General features: G+C 43.5%; 1 protein-coding gene across 1 annotated transcript in view; it reads left to right on the top strand.

Annotated features, from left to right (window-relative positions):
• The window catches only part of LOC309553039 (alpha-2,8-sialyltransferase 8E-like), a gene marked incomplete at its 5' end in the record, with an annotated part of 60,218 nt that extends 51,339 nt beyond the window's left edge, over positions 1–8,879 (top strand). The window contains 3 exons of the mRNA XM_082253938.1: positions 1,506–1,615; positions 1,727–1,822; positions 8,240–8,879. Of these exons, the coding sequence (XP_082110064.1) occupies positions 1,506–1,615; positions 1,727–1,822; positions 8,240–8,690 (657 nt within the window). The 3' untranslated portion in view covers positions 8,691–8,879. The remainder of the gene's footprint in view (positions 1–1,505; positions 1,616–1,726; positions 1,823–8,239) is intronic.
• Positions 8,880–20,506: the final 11,627 nt, after the last annotated feature.

The following is a 20,506-nucleotide window of genomic DNA, read 5'->3' on the forward strand; positions in this document are numbered from 1 at the left end:
TAATTATACCAGATAGTATAATCATACTTATTTACACCTTGCACTTTATTTATATTTCCATATTACATTTTTTGTATGCTCACACCTGAGCACATTTGACACTTTAGAATTGCAGGGAATTGTGATGAGAATTTTAAACTTTAGGCAGAAGTAGTGCAGCTGAATGGGAGAATTATTCCAACTCTGCTACTTTGGCCTCAAGTTTTCAATTCCCTTTTCAATTTCCTGTAATTCTCTCTTTATGAAGTAGACCCTATAATCTGATAAATAGGCGGAGATTAATTATGCAGAGTGGGCGGAGCTTCAGGGACGTGGGTGTGGTAAGTAATTGATAGCTGTGCTGCAAAGTGTCCCTGGAATTTTTTTTCAAATGTTGGCAACTATGTGAGGGGCTCTCCTGAAGGCAGGGGACGAAGGAACCTAAGGGCCACACATTCTCCCCCTAGGTTTCAGGGTAGGCCCAAAGACCAAAATCCTACAATCTAATGTAAGTGCAAACCGACATACACAAAAAGAAAAATAAATAAATGAAAAGCTCAGGTGCATTGGCTAGGCCTTGATGTGTTAGGAAATCCAAAATGATAGAAGTAGGGACGAGAGGAATCTACCAATGGTACTGTTCTGGTGACAACTGTCTTAAAGTTGAGAGAGTTGAGACATTGTAGACATGTCCCTTAAGTTCCTGTTGCATCTCTGGGACAGGCAATAAAGATAAATCTCCCTAATGTATTTTTGTAATCAAAAACTTGTGGCACAAAGATAGCCTTACAATCAGTGTTCACACCTGCAGGGAGGCTGAGTAATATCACTGCAACCTAAATGAACTGGCACAAATCTAGAATATAAAACAAAGTTCTCCAAACTACGACCTGCAGGTCAAATTTGGCCTACTACAAGACTTTACATGGCCAACTGCTGGGGCTAGTGGCCTCCCAATGGTCTTACACAGGTCTTCAGGTTAGTCTATGGTCTCCATTTCTCCTCAACATCTACAAACCCACCCTTCAGTCTCCAGTTCAGGTCCTCCCGATTGTGCTGTCATTGTACCGTTGTTGGTTGCTAGGACTGCCAGCATCCTAACAACCAGTCATATGCTTGCCCTAGCATTTAAAGGAGAATGGAACTTCCTCTTTCCAGACCTGCACTGCCTTCTTATGCTGCTACCACCATACTTCCACCAAGTTCTCCAGACTCCCAGAAGTTTTGTAAGTATAAAGGTGTAATCTGTTGGGGACTCGCTTCTAAGGGGGTCTCCTATAGGGACTTCAATGTAAGGTGGGACTCTGATGGGGACCCTAATGTAGGGGGGATCTGATGGAAACCTTGATGTAAGGGGGGACTCAGATGTAAAGGGGATTCTGAAGGGGACCCTGATGTAAAGGGGAACCTGACGGGGACTTTGATGGGGACCCTGATGTAAGGTGAATGTGAGCTTGTATTGAAAAGTCTGCAGAACCCTGGTCTAATATAAGTATCTTTTCCATGTTTATCCATTCTTTTCCCAGAAATCCCCCTTCCAAAAGCCAATCAGAACCTGTGCAGTGGTCGGTAATGGTGGAATCTTAAACAACAGCTCTTGTGGTGCCGAAATTGACGGGGCTGATTTTGTGTTCAGGTAAGAGTAAAGGTAATGACTGAAGAACAGCCTATGAGATGGGGTTATTTGCCCTGTGATCCGATATGCTTGCCATTCTCAGCCCTAACATCTTCCATTCCTTCTCTCTAGGCTGAATTTTCCTCCACTGAACTGGACAGATGATGTTGGGAGAAAGACTGATCTTGTCACCTCAAACCCAAGCATCTTAATTAATAGGCATGTGCTGTGATTTCTTTATATGAAATAGAAATCCATATAGACGATGGATATTTATTGATTTGTATTATTTTGTCTGTGCGCCTGTGAAAAGGCAAAAAATTACGATACCCAAAATTATCAATAGGAAATGCTTTAAATGCCTTTAAAATTTGAATTATTGCCCTCACTCCTCCTTCCTGTAATTCACACCCTTTGAATCTGGTATGGTTTCAAAAAAGGTACCTCACACACACGAAAAAAAAAAAGGGTAAGGTCCCCCAGGAAATCCATACAAAACCCTTATTCTGAGCATGCAGCCTGGTTGACCAGGAAATGGAGGGAGCTCTCATTCCTGAACCATACCGCAGCATGGTGAGTGCCTTGCCTGCAAAGTGGCCTGTCCCCATGTTGATGATGACAAGGGCCTCTTCCCCATAACCCTTGCCCAGTGGTTAAGAGGGTCTGCGGGTAGGGGGCTTATCAGAATTTGGAAGGCCCCTTTAACAATGAGGGGTACCCAGGTACCGCCCCCTATGTGAATGAGTATGGGATACATAACACTCTTACTCATTTGCAAAAAAAAAAAAAAAAGTTGCAACCTAGAAAAAAGGATACCAAAACGTCTGGCAAGTCCTTTATTAAAAAAAAAAGTCCAGCAATGTGAATCCATTATCAATCACATCATCCAGCAATGCAAATCAACCTGAATCGCGATTCCTGATGGCCGATGACCTAAGAAAACAAATGGCGCCACTCAGACATGTCCCACTCTTTTGCTTGTGTAGCACTGCCCCCTAGAGGTCTGTTGAGAATTTCACTTTCTGGATTCCCCTGGGTTACCCTTAGCAACTGGGTATGCTCAGCATAGAAAAAAAGCTATTCAGTCGGAAAGATTGCATGAGGACTCGAGGGCATACAATGCGTCTGGAGGAGAAGCGTTTTAACCTCAGGCAACGAGGGGGGTTCTTTACTGTTACGGCTACAAGATTGTGGAATTCTCTACCACAAGAGGTGTTTTCTGCGGGAAGTATGGTGGCTTTCAAAATACTCTTAGACGTACATCTCAAGAATCAGAACATTCAGGGGTATGCAAGATGATTACGACCACACACACCTACACAGGTTGAACTGGATGGACTATTGTCTTTATTCAACCTCATCTACTATGTAACTATGTAACTGATAGCAGACAAATAGCATTTGAAGTCCCTGGCTCGGTTAATAATCAATCCAGGGGATTGACACACAAGGCTTGAGTCTGAAATGTAAGTCCCGCCCCCTAGACCGCCTCCTGAGATAGACGGCACACTGATCCAATGCTGTGGAATTGAATCAGTGTGACGTGATCATAGGAGCCGGTCTAGGAGGCGGTACTGTCTTACAGTGGCATGGCATCCCGGGCAATTCAAATCCAAGCTCCCTGACAGACACCCCAGGAGATTGCTGATGTGTGTGATCCAGGCACAGGTAGGCTTTATTTGGTGGGCACTGATTACTCTGCATTTGGTGGGCACTGATTACTCTGCATTTGGTGGGCACTGATGAGGCTGCATTTGGTGGGCACTGATTAGGCTGCATTTGGTGGGCATGGATGAGGCTGCATTTGGTGGGCATGGATGAGGCTGCATTTGGTGGGCAAGGATGAGGCTGCATTTGGTGGGCACAGATGAGGCTGCATTTGGTGGGCACAGATGAGGCTGCATTTGGTGGGCACAGATGAGGCTGCATTTGGTGGGCATGGATGAGGCTGCATTTGGTGGGCAAGGATGAGGCTGCATTTGGTGGGCACGGATGAGGCTGCATTTGGTGGGGACTGATTAGGCTGCATTTGGTGGGCATGGATGAGGCTGCATTTGGTGGGCACGGATGAGGCTGCATTTGGTGGACACGGGTGAGGCTGCATTTGGTGGGCACAGATGAGGCTGCATTTGGTGGGTACTGATGAGGCTGCATTTGGTGGGCACTAATTAGGCTGCATTTGGTGGGCACTAATTAGGCTGCATTTGGTGGGCATGCATAAGGCTGCATTTGGTGGGCACTGATGAGGCTGCATTTGGTGGGCACTAATTAGGCTGCATTTGGTGGGCACTGATTAGGCTGCATTTGGTGGGCACTGATTAGGCTGCATTTGGTGGGCACTGATTAGGCTGCATTTGGTGGGAATGGATGAGGCTGCATTTGGTGGGCACTGATGAGGCTGCATTTGGTGGGCATGGATAAGGCTGCATTTGGTGGGCACGGATGAGGCTGCATTTGGTGGGCACGGGTGAGGCTGCATTTGTTGGGCATGGATGAGGCTGCATTTGGTGGGCACGGACGATGCTGCATTTGGTGGGCACGGATGAGGCTGCATTTGGTGGCCATGGATGAGGCTGCATTTGGTGGGCACTGATTAGGCTGCATTTGGTGGGCACTGATTAGGCTGCATTTGGTGGGAATGGATGAGGCTGCATTTGGTGGGCACTGATGAGGCTGCATTTGGTGGGCACTAATTAGGCTGCATTTGGTGGGCACTGATTAGGCTGCATTTGATGGGCATGGATGAGGCTGCATTTGGTGGGCACACATTCGGCTGCATTTGGTGGGCACTGATTAGGCTGCATTTGATGGGCATGGATGAGGCTGCATTTGGTGGGCACTGATTAGGCTGCACTGATCTCTTGTATCATGTCTGCAGTCTCTGACCATCTCTTGTATCATGTCTGCAGTCTCTGACCATCTCTTTTATCATGTCTGCAGTCTCTGACCATCTCTTGTATCATGTCTGCAGTCTCTGACCATCTCTTGTATCATGTCTGCAGTCTCTGACCATCTCCTGTATCATGTCTGCTGTCTCCGACCATCTCCTGTATCATGTCTGCTGTCTCCGACCATCTCCTGTATCATGTCTGCTGTCTCTGACCATCTCTTGTATCATGTCTGCTGTCTCTGACCATCTCCTGTATCATGTCTGCTGTCTCTGACCATCTCCCATGTATCATGTCTACTGTCTCTGACTATCTCTTGTCTTTTATAATGCCTGCAGTCTCTAAGGGGGAGTCTGGAGAGGAATCAAGAGTTGTAGTGGTGCTGGGATGGGGGTCATAGGAGAAGTTAGACGTATGTGGACTGTTGAGAGGAGACTACAGGATAAAACCAGAGCCACCAAGCTGGTGCCGACTAACTGAGCCCTGCACGGTGCACCCGAGAGGAGGTCATGGACAGCGCCACCAGGCAAGTCTGAGGGGGGGGGGGGGGGGTCAGTGATGTAATTAATATAAGGGCTCCCCTTATATCATTACCCCCCCCCCCCCACACACACACAGACACACACACACACATTCCCAGAGTTCCTGGGGTCCCCCTGGATTGCACCACCTTCACCACTTTTAACCTGAATTTTCTTTATTATATACATATATATATAATAAAGCCCAATGTGCTTTCATGTCTGTCTTATCTATAATACACACTTTCAATTTGCTTTAAAATGCATGGTTTTCCCTTTTATGAACAAAACAATGGCGTTATGCTGTTGGGCCGGTATAACAATGCTATGGGGCTGGTATTAAATTATTTCCAGAGCTGGTTTTTATCCCCAGTCCGGCCCTGGGGGGGGGGGGGGAGGGCTCTGTGACAGGCACAGACAGATCTGGGTTGTAGCATAGCTGAAACTGCTGATCTTTCCCTGCCTGTCTGATAGAAGATCCGCCTGCTTTGTTTACATAAGCAGGCTGGTCTTCTCTCCATTTCCCAGACGATCGAGGGAGGAAGGCGGCAATCGCACAGCGGGAGCGTGGCTCCGGCGGCATGCGCGCACAACCAAAACCGCATGCACTCCACTCATGTAGTACTACGTGACTGGACGCAGCCGAGCCGCAGTAAAAAGCCGGCGGGCGGTCGGCAAGTGGTTAAAAGCAAAGAAAATGTACATTTTTTTCAGCATGAAAAAAAAATGGGTCCTTTAAAGGCCGTTGGGGGAAGCAACACACGACGGTCCTCCAAGGCCATAGAGTGAAGTGGGGGCCATCTTGCCCTCACTCGAATTCCTGCCTGGGACCTGAAAGGACCGGATTGTTTTCCCCGCTACCGACAGCTCTGGGTAAGCGGGGAAAACGACCAGGAAAGTGGGGAGGGGGGGGGGCGGTCAGCCATTAAAGTGATCCCGTGGTGATTCCGCCGATGGGACCACTTTTATGTGAATGCGGACCGCCCGCCCTGTAATAAAATACCGGGGTTATGGCCGCTATCTGGTGGAACGTCACAGTAGCGACGTCAAACTGCGGCGGACGGTCCGGAAGTGGTTAATGCATAGAATGTATTAAGATAAAAAACCTATTGCCTTTAGAACCACTTTAACAACAATTGACATTAGGAAGCTGTTTATAATAGTAATAAAAAAGTGTCACGCCCAGACGACGTCTTTTGATGACGAAATGTTGGCGACTCCAGACGTAACGTCCACACGCCCCCTTACGGTGCCGGCCTTCTGCTGCTTTTTTTTATGCTGATTGTATAAACGCGGGATGCTGCGGTCAGATCTTCAGCTGCTATAATTATGTGCCTGCTTATGTCTTCAACATTGTGAGTAATATTTTAATAAATTGATTATATATGTTGTACGGGATGACACTATGGTCCTTTGTTTCATTTCCCTCTACACACTGATTTGACCATAACGGAGTGATTAAGAGGATTAGATCGGTTTCATGGTGTCACCTACTTCCCCTTGGATCCATTGAATTTTTGCTGGGTGAGGCTTTCTCATTCATTTGAGTAGCCACGGCGTTCTGGTAAGCTGCTTTCAATACTTGTGCACCGAGGTGTCCCCATCTTACACTTTCCTTGGGTGTCACGGGAAGGAGCGTCTCTCACAGCATTCTCACTTGGATTTAATTGGACTTGCACCATTATATATATATATTTTTTTCTCTTGGTTGGGACTTTATTCACCTTCATTCCCCTGGATTTTTTACAGTGTTTAATGGATGATTTTTCATCAGTATTTTATTTTATTACGTCATTTCTAGCGCTACACTTTTTTATTACTATTGAATTATTGATCACTGTCGGTTGATTTTGTGTTAGCTGCTTTCTTCCCTTTATAATATTCATCACAACTTGTTATATCATTTCCATAGCGCAGAAACACCCCCCTGCTTTTTGTTGTGTATAATAGCGTTAGTAGTACTGCTATTATACGTGGCGTCCGTCTCTCATTGTACGGGTTAATGCTCCGCATTTGTTCAAACGCCCAAACAGCCAAAGTTCAGCCTGAAATTTGACCTCTTAATTCCTATTAATAATTCCCATTATCAGCAGTTCCATCTAATGGCCAAAACATGGCATAATTTTCTGAAATACCTCAATGAATAAACATATCCAATCTTGGCCACTACATAGAGACATCACAGCCATAATCCATGCAGCAAGTACAAATGTGTTTGACATTCATCCAACTAGCATTTTACACTGCCTGGCACACAAAAAAGTTGCCACCTGGAATTAACTAAGCAACTAACTAAACTAAGCATGCAGTAACTCTCCTATAGTTATTACATGTGCCCAAAGAATGAGGTCAGCTGACTACCTGAATATACTGAATGACCAGGTTATTCCATCAATGGATTTTTTCTTCCCTGATGGCACGGGAATATTCCAAGATGGCAATGCCAGGATTCATCGGGGCTCAAATTGTGAAAGAGGAAAAAGAAACATAATTTTCACACATGGATTGACCACCACAGAGTCCGGAACTCAACCCAATTGAGAATCTTCGGGATGTGCTGGAGAAGGCTTGGCGCATTGGTCTGACTTTCCCATCATCAATACAAGATCTTGGTGAAAAATGAATGCAACACTGGACGGAAATAAATCTTGTGTCATTGCAAGCTTATCGAAACAATGCCACAGCGAATGCGTGCCGTAATCAAAGCCAACAAAATATTAGAAAAAATTTTTTTTTTGGTGGTGACTATTTTTTTGGCCAGGCAGTGTATAAATAGACAGAGGATCTATCTATCCCCTGCTGTATTCAAAGCAAAAAGAAAAAAGGTTTGAAACGCGTTGGGTTTCCTGTCCACATACCTCTACTGTATGTTGTAAACTCGGCTTTACCTCATTTATTTACAGTCTTTCATGTGTTTGCATTGTTTATAGTATGCACTTATGACTGTCTATTGTAGGGCCTTTTTGGCTTTTTATGTATGAATAAGGTTTATATAATTTTTATTTTACTGTTATTCCTTGGTTTTTCCTTTCTTGTTTTACTCTTTACACATTGGGTATCGTATAGTCCCATTTGTTTCCCCATGTGATCCCACTGTGGATTTCCTATTAGCCGTTTGGGATACATACCCCTTTATGTTTCCTTTTCAGCATTGTGGAACTTAGCTAATTTGTATTGAATTGTTGTTCTTGAGTTTATATAATCTGCAATTATATCTCCTTCACTAGGTTCAGCAGTCTCACAGAGGAGAGGAAACCATTTATAACGATGGTTCAGGAGTATGGCTCTCCTTTGATCCTCCTACCTGCGTTCTCCTATTCAGAAAACACAAAGGTCTCCCTTCGGGTGCTCTACACCATTGAGGAGTTTGACTTGAACAGCAAAGTTGTCTTCTTCAACCCAGACTATCTCAATAAACTATCTGCTTACTGGAAAAGCATGGGACTCAAGTTTGTTCGTCTTTCTTCTGGATTTATGGTGGTGAGCATCGCAATGGAGATTTGCGATAAAGTCACTCTGTATGGCTTTTGGCCTTTTTCCAAAGACCTGCATGGCGTTCCAATCCTTCATCACTATTATGACAATGTCCCACCAATACCTGGTATCCATGTGATGCCTGATGAATTTTATCAATATCTTAAAATGCATGTTCAAGGTTCTCTACGTCTGAACCTGGAACACTGCTAAATGTTCTGTGTAGTACATCAAAACAAGGAAAGGTGTACCCATCCGTTGAACAGTGGAAAAATTGAAAAGACTCAATAACGTATAGAGATTTGCACTGGTTTGAATGGTGGAACCATTAAAATGAAGGAAATATCCTTATCTGACAAGTCGGGAGGGACTTCACATAGATTTTGATGATATCAAGTGATCTCCAAACAAGTCTCTTAACCACTTTACCACCGGAGGATTTTGCTGTCTTACGTCTGAGCCACTTTTTGCGATTCGGCACTGTGCGACTTTAACTGACAATTGCGCGGTCATGCGACGCCATACCCAAACGAAATTTATGTCCTTTTTTTCCTACAAACAGAGCTTTCTTTTGGTGGGATTTGATCACCTGTGCGATTTTTACTTTTTGCGCTATAAACAAAAAAAGTTTTTTGACCTCTGCATGCAGAGGTCATAGATGAAGAGATTTGAAAGTGAGATGTGGAAAAAGGCTGAACTTAGCACCGTGTATGCAGTGCATTACTGAACTCTGCACCATGTATGTAGTGCACCCCTGAACTCTGCGCTCTGTGTGTAAACCCCCTTCCTGAACTCTGCACTCCACATTTTTAAGACCCTCCCACTGTTCGTGAAATTTGACCACATCCACTATTTGATGCTGTTCAGAGTTGAAAAGTTTGGGGGGTTGTGGTTGAGTTCCTGTACCTATTTTCTGTGAAAAAAAGCCCTGCAAGTGACTGAAGGGCATTGCCAATCTCAATGTTAGGGTTGTAAGTCATCGTATCCATCTCTCAAAGTAGATATAGAATTTGTTATCTTTCCTTATAGGTGTGCCTTTGGACCCATGGTATCCATTGTTTTTCGCCCCGAACAGTCCATATTCCGGGCAGACTGTGTTTGCCTTGTGCACTAAATTGAAAGGAATTTCTTGATAATGACAGGTCTCCAAAAACGTATCTTCCCCTATTACCTGCCACCAATAATATCTTTTTGTATCTCGAAGAACAGAATATTTATTGCATTTTCCAAAAGTCAGCTGAAGTGTAGCTGACCCGTTTCCCCTTGTATGTATTGTATGTACAAAATCATGTTAATGATATTAAAGAAAAAATGTTTGCAAATGTTTCAACATATGTGCAAATGTGATTACCGTATTTTCCGGCGTATAAGACAACCCCCCTAATTTTTAAGTTAAAACATAGGTTTTGGGCTATGCTCGCCGTATAAGACTACCCCCCTTCCAAAGCAAGGCAACACCATTGAAAAACATCAGATTTCTCATAGATCTCCAAGGTACCCCAAGTAATGTAATACATGTAATGTCTCATAATATTTCCAAGGTACCCTAAGTATTACCGGTAGATGTAATCTCAAGATGCTGGCTGTGCGGGAATCCTGTACCGGTATACCGTATGTACCGTAGCTTCGGCTACATACGGTGTACCGCGCTGAGCCAATCACAGTGAGCAATGTATTCTATTATTGAATGCAAAGCCTGCTCGGATTGGCAGAGTCAGAGAGGCGGGCTGATGTTACTCCGCCAATCCGAGCAGGCTTTGCATTCAATAATAGAATACATCGCTCTCCCTGATTGGCTCAGCGCGGTACACTGTATGTAGCCGAAGCTACGGTACATGCGGTATACCGGTACAGGATTCTCACACAGCCAGCGTCTTGAGAGATTACATCTACCGGTAATACTTATACTTAGGTTACCTGGGAGATATAATACTCGGAGTATAAGACAACCCCCCATTTTTGGGGGATTTTTTTGAGGTTCAAAAGTAGTCTTATACGCCAGAAAATACAAGAGTTTCAAGTAGACCTGTCATGGAGGCATTAATGCTGAACTCTCCTTATTTATTACAGGTATATACTGTATATAGCACTGACAATGTATGCAGTGCTTTACATATACACTCAAAAGAAAAGAAGGGGGGGGGGAAATCGGACTGTATAGGCCAAAAATGAAAGGATAAGTGAAAATGTAGTAAAATTAATATTTTATTACAACAAATATTTTAAAATTAATATATCATAATACATGAATACAAAATGACAAATAGATTAAAAAAAATCCACAATAGAAATTTTAACTGATGCAGTGAGGACTATATATTGTGCAGGTCTTCGGTGCTGACGCGTTTCACCAAATGCTTCCTCAGGGCTACATAGACCATATAGTACCCGTCTGGGTTATTGGTAGAATGTTCCCTGGGCAGGCCCTTGGACCATATTAGGGGACAGCCATCTAGTGTTGATCATTTGTTTGTTCTCCCATATGTATCCAACCAAAATTAAGATCTCATATATAGTAAGGATTAATGGGCTGGTTCCCTCGCAGGATCTCATCCCCTGGTGAATTGACCAGGTAAGCTATTATCATAGTATGGAGGTCCCCCCGTGTCAGTTAGGGCAGACTTTTTCAACCAGAGTGCCCTGGCACCCTGGGGTGCCTTGAGGTTTCTTCAGGGGTGCCTTGGCAAAATGCCTAAAAATTGCCCCAAAATTGTATACAAGCCAGCAGATGGATGAAGCCTGCCTTATAGTTACACAAAGTCACAGGTTTTCATTACGACCTTCTAGCCGCCTGCGTTCTAGCAACTCATGGCCCTCCCAAGCCCTTCTTTGTCAGCGCTGGGGTCACATAAGCTGAGTGATGGAGAAAAACAGATGGAGAAGACAAACCTTGGCATACTAGTCAGTACCAGTGTACAAAAGTGTGTTGACTTTGTAAAAATAAATCACCTCTAACATTGCATGTCCTACTTGTGTTGATATGTTATGTAAAACTATTAGAATAGTTTTTTTACATTTTAAAATGGGGTGCCTCGAGACTTGCCATAATTTTCCAAGGTGCTTTGAGATTGTCCATAATTTTAAAGGGTACCTTGAGATTGTCCATAATTTTAGTAGGTACCTTGAGATTGTCCATAATTTTAAAAGGTGCCTTGACTGTAAAAAGGTTGAGAAACACTGAGTTAGGGTATCACACTCTGAGAATTTTATGTTGCCTCAATGCTTGATATAGAAGTCCAGGGTGCAGGGACAGTCTTGCGGCCACGGCACACTTCAGAAGCTCAGGGGATTCTGATAGTGGACATATGGACTTCTATATCAAGCATTGAGGCAACATAATATTTTTAGTGTGTGATACCCTAACTGATACGGGGGGAGGGGGAGCTCCATAGTATAATAATTTCTTACCTGGTCGATTTACGGGGGGGGGGAGGGGGGGTAGGATCCTGCGAGGGAACCAGCCCATTAATCCTAACTATATATGAGATCCTAATTTTGGTTGGATACATATGAGAGAACAAACAAATGATCAACACTAGATGGCTGTCCTCTAATATGGTCCCAGTGCCTGCCCAGGGAACATTATCTGCTTATGCAATAACCCAGACTGGTACTGTATGGTCTTTGAAGCCATGAGGAAGCATTTGGTGAAACGCGTCGGCACCAATAACCTGCGCAACATACAGTACTCACTGCATCAGTTAAAATTAATGTTGAGAAGTTTTTTGTTATCTATTTGTCATTTTATATTCATGTATTACTATGTATTGGTTTTAAAATATTCGTTGTAATAAAATATTAATTTTACTTAATTTTCGCTTATCCATTTTTGGCCTGTACAGTCCGACCCCCCCCCCCCCTTTCTCTTTTGTTTATACAAATATGGATGATGGCCATATGTGTCAGAGTTATTCTTAATTCATATATATACACTCACCGGCCACTTTATTAGGTACACCTTGCTAGTATCGGGTTGGACCCCTTTTGCCTTCAGAACTGCCTTCATTCTTCATGGCATAGATTCAACAAGGTGTTGGAAACATTCCTCAGAGATTTTGCTCCATAGTGACATGATAGCATCACGCAGTTGCTGCAGATTTGTCGGCTACCACATCAATGATGCAAATCTCCTGTTCCACCACATCCCAAAGGTGCTCTATTGGATGAGATGTGGTGAGTGTGGAGGCCATTGGAGTGCAGTGACCTCAGTGTCATGGTGAAGAAACCAGTGGTGAGATGATGTGAGCACATGGTGCATTATCCTGCTGGAAGGAGCCATCAGAATATGGGAACACTGTAGTCATAAAGGGATGGACATGGTCAGCAACAATACTAAGGTGGGCCGTGGCGTAAAAAGGATGCTCATAAGGGGTCCAAAGTGTGCAAAGAAAATATCTCCCACACCATTACACCACCAGCCTGAACCATTGATGCAAGGCAGGATGGATCCATATCGCCAAATTATGACCCTACCATCTGAATGTTGCAGCTGAAATCGAGACTCATCAGACCAGGCAACGTTTTTCCAATCTTCTGTAGCACCCCCCTAGATAGGTGCTTGGTAGGAGAGTGATTTTGACTCTGCCTGCTTATCAGGAGAGCAGCAGGCAAAACATAGATGCCCTCTGCCTATCAGGGGAGCATGCTTGTAGTTAGGTTCTGTCCTGGGGCCAATCCTGTTTAATTTAATCATAAATGATCTAGAGGAGGGGATATCGAGTACAATCTCAGTATTTGCGGATGATACTAAACTTAGCATGCCAATATCTTCAATGCAGGATGTGGAAACCTTGCAAGTGGACCTGAACAAAATAATGGAGTGGGCAACTACATGGTAAATGAGGTTTAATGTTGAAAAATGTAAAGTAATGCACCTGGGTGCCAGAAACACGAAAGCAAGCTACTCACTAGGGGGGGGGGGGGTAGCTCTGGGTGAATCTAAGATGGAAAAGGACCTGGGGGTACTGGTGGTTAACAGGCTTGACAGTGGTATGCAATGCCAAGCCACTGCAAGCAAAGCCAACAGAATACTGGGATGTATAAAAAAGGGGATTCACTCCAGAAATAAAGAGATTATTCTCCCGCTCTACAAGACTCTGGTCCGGCCACATCTGGAGTATGCTGTCCAGTTCTGGGCACCGGTCCTCAGGAAGGATGTGCTGGAACTGGAGAGAGTCCAGAGAAGGGCAACAAAAATAATTAGGGGAATGGAGGGCATCGGCTATGAGGAAAGACTACAAGCACTGAACTTATTCTCTCTGGAGAAGAGACCATTGAGGGGGGATATGATATCAATGTACAAATATTGTACTGGCGACCCTAGCATAAGGAACAAACTATTCAGAGAAAGGGAATACAATAAGACACGTGACCACTCACTATAACTAGAGGAAAAACGGTTTAACCTTAAAGTATATAGGGGGTTCTCCACTGTCAGAGCAGTAAGGATGTGGAATTCTCTTCCACAAGCAGTGGTATCAGCAGGGAGCATCGATAGTTAAAATAAACTATTAGATGGGCACCTTAAAGACCACAACATACAGGGTTATACAATGTACGGTTAACAGCAAACACACACACACACACACACACATCATAGGTTGAACTGGATGGACTGATGTCTTTTTTCAACCTCACTAACTATGTAACTATGTAACTATGTAATTGATATAGACATAATGAATAAAATCACTTGGCATTCTGACATGTTTCACGGAACACTATCCGCTTCTTCAAGAGTATAATGAAAAGAGATCTAGAAATCTAAATAAATAAAAACATGTATAAAAATAATGAATGGTTCCAAAAAAAGAAAAATAAATAAATAAATATATAAAAAATTGAATTATTATTAAATGAATTACCAGCATCTTAAAAGAAGGGTGAAGGGGCGGCAGACACAAGCTGTATTGTTTTATTTCTCTAACTAACTTGTTCATGTTTGCACTCTATATATCTACTTCCGTAAAGTGGCTGGCCTCACTCAAAGTCCCCTGACCTCCTTTATATATTTTTTTCTAAACACACAATTCTGTTTAGGGATCGCTCACAAAATACTTACTCCTTTTCATCACCTGGGCAGTCTACAGTTATAAAAGTGCAATAAATATAAATGCAGACACTCATTTGTTGTAATGTCTTAGTAGGAGATAAATTAGGATTATCACCACATAATTTAATTCAAGTTATTGTCTTTGTATAAAACAGAGTCGGGGCTTGGCGCGCAAGCGAGATGGACGCCTAATACAGGAGCTCCGACGGCGATCCGCTTCTATCCGCTATAACAGGCATCACAGCGCACTAATATGGGCAGAATTAACCTCCTTGGTGGTATTCCGAGTGTGGCTCAGGGTGGGATTTCACTGCCATAAGTGGTAACCCCAAGCCACACTCGGGGTACCGCCAGGGAGATCGCTGGATCCTGGTAGAGGGTACTTACCTTGTCGCAGTGCCATATTAAGAGCCTTATAGGCCCCTGGGCAATGCAGTGCACTGGGGCCCCCTGCCTACACAATCACCCACGAGAATACACATTACAGGGAACACTATATACTACAAGAGAGTACAACTACTACCTGGAGTATATACCTTACTATATACATATTACAGGGACCAATATATACTACAAGAGAGTACAACTACCTGGAGTATATACCTTACTATATTAATATTACAGGGAACACTATATACTACAAGAGTCTCTTGTAGTATATAGTGTTCCATGTAATATGTATATAGTTAGTAAGGTATATACTCCAGGTAGTTGTCTCTTGTCTTGTAGTATATATTGGTCCCTGTAATATGTATATAGTAAGGTATATACTCCAGGTAGTAGTTGTACTCTCTTGTAGTATATAGTGTTCCCTGTAATATGTATATAGACTATATACACATTACAGGGAACACTATATACTACAAGAGAGTACAACTACTACCTGGAGGATATATACCTTACTATATACATATTACAGGCCAGGGACAAATATATAGTAAGGTATATCCTCCAGCCAGGACAGGTAGTTGTCTGTCTCTTGTGTCATCGATTCGATCCCATCATTGCCATCATGCAATGAGAGAGTTAAAAAAAATATAATTTAATCAATCAGCCTGGCAGGCTGTGGCAGCCTTACCTTTACAACGGCTGCTGCTGCACATGGGAGGAGGTGGGTGGAGGCGGAGGCGGAGCCAGAGTCTTCTAGGGTCGAGACGGAGCCGGAGGAGAGGAGTGAGGAGGAAGAGCCGACGAGGAGGAGGATCCTCCTCCAAGTCCTCCGCTGCGGCACTGTGCATCCTGGGTCTGCTCTGCTCACGTCACTGGTTGCTAGATGCCAATCGGGCTGGCCTTAGCAACCAGTGTGCACTGCAGTGCAGACTCGAGCCACGGCCGCCGCCGGAGGGGAGGAAGCAATAAGGGGGGGCCCGGGCCGGCGGACAACGGAACAGGGGGCCCTAGACCACCAGGGACATGCCACCATCAATGTGGGGCCCCCTGGCAAGTGGGGCCCCCGGGCAACCGCCGGGCATGCCCAGTGGAAAAGACGGCCCTGTCTTGTCGCCGGGATCCCGCAATGTGTCCCTTCAACATACGGCGGCCGGATCTTCCGCCCGATGCTTGTGAGCCCCGGCTTCCGTCTCCTGCGACGTGACGCTGTATCGTTCCTGTATTGAATTGTATTGTAACTGTATTGTCTTCCCTTATATTGTAAAGCGCCGTGCAAACTGTCGGCGCTATATAAATCCTGTTTAATAATAATATATGTATATACACATATATATATATATATATATATATATATATATATATAATTTATGTGTATATATATATATATATATATATATATATATATATATATATATATTTTAACGTATTTATAGTTATTTATTATATTATAATTTTTGATTTTGTGTTTCAAACTTTATTATACCCGTGATGTTATAAAGAAGAGTGTACAGTAAAAAAAAGTCATATGTAAATAGTTGGTTTGGGCTGCTCGTCCTTAAGAATTACTAGCAAAATAATTGTACCGCTTTCAGCATCTAAAATCGGAAAGAATCATACTGCCAGGGAGGTTAATAAGTCTGGAGCCATCTCGAAAACCCCCTAAGCCTGGATCCAACTTTGCCATCAAAAACATTCCGGATTTCTTCGGATCCCATTCCGCAGGCCGAAGAGGATCACTAGGCCCCAAAATGGCACGGGCTCAGCACCATGAGGAAGAAGGGGAATATGACACTGAATCCCTTGCAGGCAAAGAGGACACGGTAGGAGAGCCTGACCCCCTTGATCACCCCTTAACCTATAGAGACATGACTGCCATAGCAGCAGACATTAAAGGGTCCTTTGCCACTGCAATCACTGACCTGAAGGCTGATATTGTCAGATTGTCAGACAAAAAAGCAGCAGGAGAGAGAGCGGCAAACAGAGGGACAAGGCCATCAAAAAACTGGAAGATGTCACCCTCACACACTCCATGCACCTGATCAATATGAACAGGCAACTAGAAGAACTAGACAACAGGGGGCGCAGGAATAACATCAGGGTCAGGGGGATCCCTGAATCGGTAGAGAGGGATCAGATTAAACCTGCACTACAGTCTGTATTTGCATGTAGAAAGAAAGTGGCACTTCCAGTCTCAGGAAAGTAGAAACTTGAGTTTTATTTCTTCAAATCAAAAAGTCCAACATCGACATGTGCAAGACAAACAGGATAGCAGCAACCGCGTTTCACACCATGTGCTTATTCAATGAATAAGCACATGGTGTGAAACGCGTTTGCTGCTATCCTGTTTGTCTTGCACATGTTGATGTTGGACTTTTTGATTTGAAGAAATAAAACTCAAGTTTCTACTTTCCTGAGACTGGAATTGCAACTTTCTTTCTACATGCATATGGACTTCTTAGGTTGCGGACCTTGGTGAACACCCAGTCTTGCAGGACTACTACAGTTTACTTGGGAATCCTACTGGCCCAGCTGTCAGCACTTTGAGCGGTGATTTGTTTCTTTGCTACAGTCTGTATTTAACAACTTGCTGGACAGACCTGTGGAATCACCCATAGACTTTGAGAGAGCTCACAGGGCACTTAAACCCAAAGCCCCTGACAATGCCCCACCGAGAGACATTGTTTGCTGCCTGACAAGCCACCCTTTTAAGGAGGAAATCCTTTACAAAGCCAGGCAAAGCAAGCAAATCCTTTTCAATGAGGCCCCAATTCAACTATTCCAAGATCTGTCCCCGATAACGCTTAAAAATAGGAGAGCTATTAATCCACTTCTGGATCTTGCAAGGGACAAAAATATCCAGTATTGCTGGAAATTCCCATTTGCCTTACAAGTCACCTATGGAGGGAAACAGTTCATGCTCCGCACTCCTGATGAGCTACCAGCTTTTTGTTCTAACCTACACCTAGACCCTATAAGTCTACCTAAATGGTATGCTGGTTTTCTGACCCCTCACTCTCAGGGGAACCTACCATCCACCCCCGAACCGTCCACCTCACACTCACCGCAATATAAGAGGGGCACATACCAGAAAAAATGTGAGCTTAACTCCCTTTTTGGCTCACCGCCCAAAACCCCTAAAACACCTAAGACAAGAGAGCGTAACTGATGCAACCCTACAACGGGAGTACGTGTCGATGCATCCCTTGACGGTTAAGGCCTCCTTGAACTTTTTCTAAAGTTATCTTTCTTATGGTTAAAACAAATTTCTCCTTTTTGTCAGCTTTCTGTCCACTATCCACCAATTTAATCAGCCTGAGATGCAATTTTCACCAATGACCACTAGATGACGGTATCCAACCTTCTCTAAATGGCACATCACTCTTTACAGTTCCTTTTACAGTACCATTAACAGAAACTTGGAAATTATCCCCCCAATGTACCCAAAGCCCTTTCTGCTTCCGGTTTTGGACCTGCTGACAGCCATCCAGTAATCACTTCATGACCACCAAGATTTCAGGATTTTACATGGCTGATACAAAGTGGAATGTCCCTCTTTTTTGACCACTACACACCACTTCACTCAACCTGAGCTGCACCTTCCACTATTAATCACTAGATGGCAGCAACCAACCCTCTCTGAATGGTATATCATCACTTACAACTTCAATAGCAGACACTTGGAAGCTTTCCCCCTCAAGCACCAAAAACCCTTTTTGCTTCTAATTTTGGTTCCCTTGATAGACATTCAGCAATCCCTTTAAGACTTCCAAGACTGCAGGATTTTTTGACTCAACTTACTAAGTTCTCATGTAACTGGATCTGGAGGGGAGCCACCCCAACTACCTCCTATAGGGATCTCAACCTCTAACTTAATTAACTGGCACAAGCTGCCGCTTTTCCTCCACAACTTGGTCTGTTGCCGCGGGATCAAATGAGGTTGCTGGAACTATTCCTATCTTTTTTTGCTACTAACATTGCTTTTTTCCCATTTTTTTTCCTTTTTTCCTCCTCCCCTGTTCTTTATATAGCATCTTACAGGACTTTTTTGACATGCTGAGGTCAAACTTCCATATGGGACTTCCAGGCGCTAATCTTCCTGCGCACGAAAGAAAACGTATATGGAAGTCAAGCCGCAAATGAAATCACTGTTCAAACCACACATGTGAGGTATCTTCGCGATCACCAGAGCGTGAGCAATAATTTAAAAAAAAGAGCTACACTCTAACTCTAAACTGGTAACCGTTAAAAAATTTTAAAACGTCGCCTATGGAGATTTCCATTGATCGTAGTTTGTCGCCATTCCACGGGTGTGCGCAATTTTAAACCGTAACATTTTGGGTATCTATTTACTCAGAGTGACATCATCTTTCACAATATACAAAAGAAATGGGCTAACTTTACTGTTTAGTTTTTTTTTAATGCAGTGAAATGGGATTTTCCTTAATTTTTCCAAAAAAATTGCGTTTGAAAAACCACTGCGCAAATACCGCGTGACAAAAAATATTGCAATGACTGCCATTTTATTCTCCAGAGTCTTTGCTAAAAAAAAAAAAAAATATATATATATATATATATATATATATATATATATATATATATATACTGTTTGGGGGTTCTAAGTAATTTTCTAGCAAAAAATACTGATTTTGACTTGTAAACAAAAAGTGTCAAAAATAGGCCTGGGGCTTAAGTGGTTAATCTCCACCATAGCAAATTTGGAATCTCGCCATAAACAGACGCTGGCCAGGCAGGTGGAAGGAGAACTGACCCAAAAGAGGAAAGAACTCAGGGAATTACTTGACGCAGGTATGCGACGTATACTTATTTAAGAAGTCGATATATTACGAGCACGGCGACAAGGGGAGCAGAGCTCTAGCTAGGGCACTCAAAGACGCAAAATCATCCAATAACGTTCACGGCATTAAAGACTCCAGGGGACAAGTGATACACAATCCCAGAGATATGCTCTAAATTATACAATATACCTCCACAAAATAGACCAGTGTCACCCCAAATAGGGAAAAGGTCATAAAAGACTACCTAACTAATAGTGGGCTCCCAACTTTACAACCTGATAACATCCTCAGTCTGTAAGATTGTATTAGAGGAGACGAGGTACGGTCCGCGATTAAAGCGCTGAAAACAGGTAAAAGTCCGGGCCCAGATGGCTATACGGCACAATACTACAAACTCAACATTGACCTCTTAGCTCAACACTTAACCAATGCCCTCAATGACCTCAAAGACAACCATTCCCCCTAAAATTACTTTCTTCTAGCACATATTTCTGTGATCCCTAAACCAGACAAAGATCCGTCTTTGTGTTCTAAATATAGGCCCATTTTGTTACTTAACACAGATTTAAAACTACTTGCAAAAATTTTAGCTGACAGACTTCGCCCCTTTTTGGAACATAATATTGGCCCTGAGCAGGTGGGATTCATGCCAGGCAGAGAAGCCAGGGACAACATTATTAAATCCCTAAATTTGATCCACGGAGCAGGGACTACTGGGTTCGAGGGCCTCCTGTTGTCTACGGACGAAAAGAAGGCCTTTGATCGGGTCGCGTGGGACTTCCTTTTTGCCA

Source organism: Pelophylax lessonae (assembly GCF_965119305.1).
Source record: "Pelophylax lessonae genome assembly, chromosome: 4".
NCBI classification, from domain to species: Eukaryota; Metazoa; Chordata; class Amphibia; order Anura; family Ranidae; genus Pelophylax; species Pelophylax lessonae.